This window comes from Saccostrea echinata, unplaced genomic scaffold, assembly GCF_033153115.1.
Source record: "Saccostrea echinata isolate AGI-Se365-2 ecotype Australia unplaced genomic scaffold, CSIRO_AGI_Sech_v1 ptg000025l, whole genome shotgun sequence".
Classification (NCBI taxonomy): Eukaryota; Metazoa; Mollusca; class Bivalvia; order Ostreida; family Ostreidae; genus Saccostrea; species Saccostrea echinata.
In genome coordinates, this window is record NW_026889774.1 from 7,594,414 (window position 1) to 7,602,341 (window position 7,928).

At 38.2% G+C, this 7,928-nt stretch overlaps 1 protein-coding gene across 1 annotated transcript; it reads left to right on the top strand.

The window, feature by feature from the left end:
* The first annotated feature begins 325 nt into the window (after positions 1-325).
* On the top strand, positions 326-5,058 carry LOC133192853 (uncharacterized). The gene is made up of 2 exons (XM_061328858.1): positions 326-4,248; positions 4,803-5,058. The coding sequence occupies exons 1-2, from the start codon at positions 326-328 to the stop codon at positions 5,056-5,058; spliced, it is 4,179 nt and encodes a 1,392-aa protein (XP_061184842.1).
* Positions 5,059-7,928: the final 2,870 nt, after the last annotated feature.

Below are 7,928 nucleotides of genomic sequence, written 5' to 3' on the forward strand. Positions count from 1 at the left end.
TCAATTTTTATCCATTCTCCCACTTTATCATCGTTAATACACCGACGAAACTCCATCTTTGTACCTCTAATTTTTTTTTCCAGAATGAGAAAAGTTTGTTGTTTTTATCTCTTTATATACCTTTTTTTTTCTCAAAATCTATTTTTAGTCTTAGTTTTTTTATCTCTTTGTTACATGTACTATAAATATAACATCACTATGCAAAAAAAAACCCCTTTACCTTTGCATTATGACGTCATCCACGGTATAAATACCTTCTTCTTTTGACTTTCATTTCATTCTGTTGTCAAAACAATATTCAGACAGCAACACTTAAGAAAAAAAAATGGAAAAGAAACCAGAGAAAGAATTAAATCTTAGGCAAAGAAATGCCTTGTACTTACAGAGAATACAGAAAGCTAATCGACATCAACAAGTACAGGCTTTACGAAATATACCTGAAGAAGAAGAAGAACAATCCAGTTCATCATCATTACCATCATCTCATTCACCACCGGGGAAACCGAAGACCATTTCTCAGTATTATAAAGTGAGAGAAGATGGTACCAAGTATTCCCCAAAATTTAAAGCACAAGAAAATAATTACAAAATCAATTTTAAGGAATTTCCAGAGGAGGAAAACCGAGGCTTTGTTCGGCGAATATTTAGAGACATGTTAAAATCCGTCAAATATGAAATGCAGTGTCATCCTAACGATTACTTACGTTTGAACATACGTCATCCTTCTCTGGATTCTGACATTTCTTACGAGTTTACTCAATGTAAACATTTAAACCAGGACGTCATTTTAAACAAAATAGAAGCCGTCCAACAATCCAAGAAAGATTTTAAACTGGGTGACGGTGCCATGGAATTTAACATGTTTCATGTGAAATATCCAGAAGGAAGTGGTGGAAATAAAGTCAAACACCTGATGGTCAATAAGGAGAATTTTCTTAAAGGAAAAAGATGCATCCTTCAGATCGACAATCCTTGGGATAAGATGTGTTTAGCTCGAGCTATTGTCGTCACTCGGTTACACAGTCAAAAACCGGAACATCCAGAGAGTTTAGTTGAATGGGAAAAACAATGGCTACGTATGCGGAAGGGTGATTACAAATATTTAGACCAGAAAAATGAAGCTATAACTCTCATGGAACAAGCCGGCTGTGATATTCATCAGTCTTGTGGACCTGAAGAATGGGTGAAATTACAACAAGTGTTATATCCTCAATATCGACTGAAAATATTTCAGATCAAGTCTACCTCCTCCTCTAAACTCATTTTTGAGCCCATTTACAAAGGCTACGGAGACGGAATTTTTTTAAATGTTTTGTTAAAAGATCATCATTATCATGCCATTTTATCCATGCCTGGTATCACAGGATGTCAATATTATTGTGATCATTGTGATGTGGGGTACAGAAACATCACAGACCATCGATCCAAATGTCCTTTTCGATGTGATTTTTGTTTATCTTACCCTCCATGTCCTGATGACGGGAGCCAGATTACATGTCCTCATTGCCAAGGATTTTTTAAGAATAGAGGTTGTTATGAAAATCATTTACGACCTTATAGTAAAAATACGACCACATCCATCTGCAATTTAATGGGACGATGCCAGCAATGTGAGAAATGGATGCCTAAAAGATTATTATCTCATCACTTATGCGGAGGACGGAAACAATGTAAAATCTGTAAGAAAATCGTAGAAAATGATCATCAGTGCTACGTTCAACAGAAACCTCCCAAAAAGAAGAAGAAAGGAAAAGAGACATTACAGTTTTACATTTATTTCGATTTCGAATGTATGCAGGAAAACGGTATTCACGTCCCTAATTTATGTGTGGCACATCGGGTCTGTCAACATTGCGGGCATTTACCCATTGAGGATCCTTGTCCTCATTGTCAACACATGGGACCCCGTCAACACGTGTTTCAAGGCTCAAATACTTTAAAAGACTTCATGGACTGGTTATTACAAACCACCCCCAAAGGGAATAACCAATCTGGTTTTTTACACGACCAGGCCATCGTCATTGCTCACAATTTCAAAGGATACGACGGACAGTTCATTTTAAATCACCTGGTGCATTCTGCTTGCATTAAACCCACCGTCATCCAGAACGGGAGTAAAATCTTATGCATGGAAATCTGTGGATTGAAATTCATCGATTCTTATAATTTTTTACCTTTTTCTCTGTCCAAGATGCCTTCCGCTTTCGGATTCACCGAACTGAAAAAAGGGTATTTCCCTCACTTTTTCAATACGGTACAGAACCAGAATTACGTGGGACCTTATCCACCGGCAGCTTACTACAATCCGGACGACATGACTATTAGCGGACGACAAGCATTTTTTCAATGGTACGACCAACAAGTCGGAAAGGTGTTTGATTTCCAGAAGGAATTTTTAGAGTATTGTATTTCCGACGTCGATATTTTACGACGATGTTGTGCTCAGTTTAGATCCACCCTCAAGAGTTTGGTCAATGTAGATCCCTTTCAGGAATCTATCACTTTTGCCAGTGCAGCCAATTTAGCTTACCGTCGAGGATTCATGCCCCAAGACACCATTGCCATCATTCCTAACCTGGGATATCAACCTGCTCGTCAATATTCGGCCAAAGCCTGTCGGTGGTTAACCTGGTTGAGTCAAAGAAGCGGATCTCACATCCAACATGCGAGAAACGGAGGAGAACTCAAGATCGGAAATTATACTGTAGACGGATACCAGAAAGATACTTGCACCGTCTACGAATTTTACGGATGTTATTGGCACGGATGTCCCACCTGCTATCCCAAGCTACAGACCGAAACTCATCCTCACCGGACTCAATATACTTACCAACAATTACATGAAGAAACTTTAAGAAGGAAATCGGTCTTAGAGCAAATGGGGTACAATGTCACCTCTCTCTGGGAACACGAATTCGATGAACAAGTGCAAGGAGACAAGGTTTTACAGAATTATTTATCAACCCTAAACATACCCGATCCTTTAAACCCCCGAGAGGCTTTGTACGGAGGTCGGACCAATGCGACTAAATTATATTGTGAGGAAGGAGATATGAGATACATAGACGTCTGTTCTCTGTACCCTTACGTGTTAAAACACAGACCTTTTCCTTTGGGCCATCCTCAGATCATTACCGATCAATTCCAGGATGTCCGATCTTATTTCGGACTGGTTCACTGTCGGGTCTTACCACCTCGAGGTCTCTATCACCCGGTTTTACCTTATCGCACTGGAGGCAAGTTATTATTTCCCTTATGTCGAACTTGTGCAGAACAACAGGACCTTAAACATCGATGTGATCACAATTCCCAGGAACGCAGTCTCACAGGTACCTGGGTGACCACCGAATTACACAAAGCCTTGGACATGGGGTATACTTTAGAGCAGATTTACGAAGTTTGGCATTTTCCAGAAAGCACTACAGATTTATTCAGACCTTACATCGATACTTTTTTAAAGATCAAACAAGAAGCTTCTGGATTTCCACCGGAGTGTCAGACGGAAGAACAGCAACTAGATTACATTCGTCAAGTGTTAGAAAAAGAAGGGATTAGAATGGATTGGTTAAGTATCGAAAAAAATCCAGTGCTAAGAACGATAGCCAAACTCTTTTTAAATTGTTTGTGGGGAAAATTTGCTCAACGTCTGTTATTACCGAAAACAGAATACTTGAATGAAGAAGAGAAATTACAAGAACTCTTACAAGATTTGACCAAAGAGATTAAAGGGATCCAACTCTTAGAAAATAAAGAGAAGCCTGAATTAGACATGATGTTGGTGAATTATCAAGACAAACAGGAATTTGTAGAAGAATGTCCCTTTGGAAATGTAATACTGGCCTGTTTTACTACCGCTTATGCTCGATTACATCTCTACGAGACTTTACAACCTTTGGGAGATCGGGTCCTTTATTTCGATACGGATAGTATCGTGTACCAACATAAGGAAGGACAATTCAATCCGACCCTTGGCAACAGTTTAGGAGAATGGACCGATGAATTAGACGGGGATCACATCATTAAATTCATGTCGGGAGGTCCCAAAAATTATGCTTACCTTACCTCCAAGGGAAATTCCATCCTTAAAGTCAAAGGATTAACTCTCAATTTTCGGGCTTCTAATATCGTATCCTTAGAGACTTTAGAAAAAATGCTCAAGAAAGAAATAGATGAAGTCACAGTGTCTTATCCTTATAAAATACAGAGGACCCGAGATCATCAAGTCAAGACAGTACCTTTAGATAAAAAGTATAGAATTGTCTATGACAAGAGACAGATCTTGAAAAATTATAACACTTTACCTTATGGTTATTAAAAAAAAAAAAATGTGTTTATGAATTCAATGACTGTATTTCATGTTTGTTATTAACTATAAATAAAGCATTGAAACTACCTTTGTCTTCATTTGTCATCATGCAACATGAGGAGACACCTCTCCCCTCTTTTCTTTTAAAACATGAATTTACCATGGTGGTAGCAGGACCTTCTAAATCAGGCAAAACGGAATTTGTCAAGAAATTAGTAGAAAATTTACATTGGATTACCCCCCTGCCACAAAAAATTGTGTGGTGTTATCGGGAATGGCAACCTGCTTACACTTCTCTAAGAGATCGGGTGCTTTTCATTCGAAATATTCCCGAAGACGATGAGAAATTAGTGGCTAATTTAAATATACCACACTTACTCATTTTTGACGACATGATGGGAGGAAAAGCCATTGAATCCATCGTGGATTGGTTTACCCGTAAAGCTCATCATCGGAATACCAGTGTGATTTATATCACTCAGAATTTATTTGATAGGGCAGCATCACATCGCACCATTAGTTTGAATGCTCATTATTTAGTCTTGTTTAAAAATCCCAGAGACAAATCTCAAATCAGTGTCTTGAGTCGTCAGTTAGCTCTACCTCATTTGATGTCCGCTTATCAAGAAGCTACCAATGTTCCTCATGGGTATCTCTTGGTGGATTTGAGTCCACACACCCCAGACGAATACAGATTGAGAAGTCGATTGTTTGATTTGTTAACTATACACATGCCTCAAGAGTATAAATAAAAATGTATCATCCTCACCCTTGTCATTTATCATTTAACTCTGATCATGGCACCATCAGCCAAGAGTAAATTAGTGAAAACTTTAAGACGTTTACAGCGGGAAAAAGATCCTGCTAAGCGAGCTCATTTAATTGAATTAGGGCGTAAAGCCTTATTGAATTGGTTTGCTATGGGAGCTCGAAATTTAATGAAAGGAGTATTACCCATTAATAAACAGACTCAGAGATTTATTGATCATCATCGTCAAGATTTAAGTATCATCGCCGATAAGTCGGCTAGTGATCAAGACCGAAAAAATGCCATTTTAAAACGCGGCGGAGCAGGATTTTTAGGAGGAGTCATCATTCGTCATTTATTTAAATGGAATACCCCTAAAAAACGACCTGCTCGTCGTTTGAAAAGTGTAGTGGTAAGAGTCAATAATAAGAATCAAAGAGTGTTTCCCGACTGGATGGTCCGAGTAGGAGGAGTGGCTCAAAAGAGCAGAAAGAAGAAGAAAAAACCTACTCAAAAGAGAAAAACTGCTGCTCAAAGAAAAACCCCTACTGGTGTTAGAAAGAAAAAAACGACTCCAAAAACTCCAGCTCAACGTAAAGCTATGCCTGAAAGTCTAAAAAACGAAATCAATCAGTATTATAAAGAACAAAGACAAAAAACTATTGGAGAGTTATTAAAGAAACAAGCTGAAATGAGAATGGATCGTGCTATGGCACCCATAGGCAGTCAAAGAGCCCCGGATTTATTTCCTCAAGTTAATGTAGGAATTCCTTCTCCTGGAATTAAAGTACCCATACAGACTCCTAAAATAGCCCGCTTTCAACCTTTATCTGCTTCTACACCTAAACTTCCAAAAGGAATGAGATATAAATGCCGATATTGTTCCAAAATCTATGTCACCGAAAAAAATAGAGATAAACATGAGAAAGACAAACATGGCATGTATGCTCCTCCTCCTTAAAAAGAGTATAAAAGGAGGACACAGTGAGGGACACCTCTTCATTATTTGAAAAGGATGGCTAAGAAGAAGAAGAAGAAGAAGAAGAGTTGTTGTTCTACAAGATTAAAATCTCATGGGCCTCTTTTAAGAGTGTTATCTAATCCTCATTATTCTTCACCCTTAAAGACAAGTATTTTAAAACATTGTTCTGGAGATTGTATTCTGAAGATTTGTGAGATTGTCTACAACCTATTAAAAGGAGTGTTACCTCTCAGTTCGGTTCAGAAACGAAAACTAGCTCCAAAGAAACACATCTTAAGGAGACTAATTCAACCTCAATCTATTCAGAAAAGACGAGCTTTGTTAGTCCAGCAAAAAGGAGGCCTCTTCCCTCTTTTACTCGGTCCTTTACTTATAGGAGCAGCATCTCTCCTAGGGGGAAAATGAGTCGTAAAATGGTGTTAGTTCCTGAAGTCTTATTGAATGAACTTAAAGGAAAATTACCGAAACCTCCCGAATTTCAATCTACTCTCAGTTTAGGTCAGGAATTAGAGGACATTACAAGACGTGAAGATTTAACCCCAGAAGAAAAAGTCGCTTTATATGGTCAAGAACTTCATCGCTATAGAAATTATTTAGAAAAAGCTAGACAACAACCTACAAAAACTCCATTAGCTCAACCATCAGGTCAACCAGCAGCAGCAGCAGCAGGAGCTCCAGCAGCAGCAGCAGCTCCAGCACCAGCAGCAGCAGTACCCCCATCCCCAGCAGAAGCAGCAACAGGATCACCAGTAGCCCCAGCTGAGATTGACGATGAAATTCTTGAAACCGTCAATAAAAACATGAAAAGAAAAGCTGGATTATTATTAAATCATTTAAAGAAAAACCCTAAAGTGTTAACTTGGAATAAAGAAGGTGAAATTAGTTATCGAGGTCAAAAAATTCCCGATTCTAACATTGTGGATTTAATGGCTGATAGTATGAGATCTCAGTCTCGTAAAAATCATCCGGTTCCTACAGGATTAGAAGAATTTGCTCAAGCTTTAAAAGAGACCCGTACTCCTTTGGAATACCTGAGTAATGGAAACCTTATAAAAGCCATGCAGAAACCTGGAAAAATCAGTACTCCTAAAAGTGACGAAAGAGACGATAGTGGATTTTCTTCCTTTTTAGACACTCCAGTAAGTAGTCCTATAGAAGATCCAGGAACCGTCATTAAAAAACCCATTTCAACCCCTGTAGGGACAAGGGAAGGATCCAAATATAGTCCCTTTAGAGCTAAAAAGAAATTAAAAAACAAACTCGAAGAAGAAGAAAAGAAATTAGCAAAAATCGAAGAAAATTGGCTTCCTTTACCTAAGAAGAAATGAAAAAGAAACAAGTGGAGGACATTTTAAAAGAGATTTATTATGATCCTAAAAGAGGGTACGGAGGACTACAAGCTTTGTATCGTCAGGTCAGAAGTCTGGGACATAAGATTTCCTTGAAAAAGATTCGAGACTGGTTAAAAGAACAAGATACTTATACTTTACATAAACCCATTCAAAGAAAATTCCGCAGACAACAAACTAGAGTGACGGATATAGACGAACAATGGCAATTAGATTTAGCAGATGTGTCCAGTTTAAAGAAATACAATGATGGATATACTTTTTTATTGTGTGCCATTGACGTCTTATCTAAATATGCCTGGGTAGTGCCTTTAAAACAGAAAACAGGAAAAGAAATGATTCGAGGATTACGAGAGATTTTTCAACAAGACGGACGACGTCCCATTCGCATTCAATCAGATCAAGGCAAAGAATTTACCAATAAAGAATTCTTACACACTTTTAAATCCATTCATTTTTTTACCACTCGTAATACGGACACTAAAGCCAGTATAGTGGAACGATTTCAGAGAACCCTCAAAGCACGCATGTGGCGTTATTTCA

Coding starts and splice junctions, on each gene's coding strand:
- LOC133192853 (XM_061328858.1), top strand. CDS start 326: ATGGAAAAGAAACCAGAGAAAGAATTAAATCTTAGGCAAAGAAATGCC. Junction 4,249..4,802: donor ACAGTACCTTTAGATAAAAA/GTATAGAATTGT, acceptor TTTATTTGATAG/GGCAGCATCACATCGCACCA.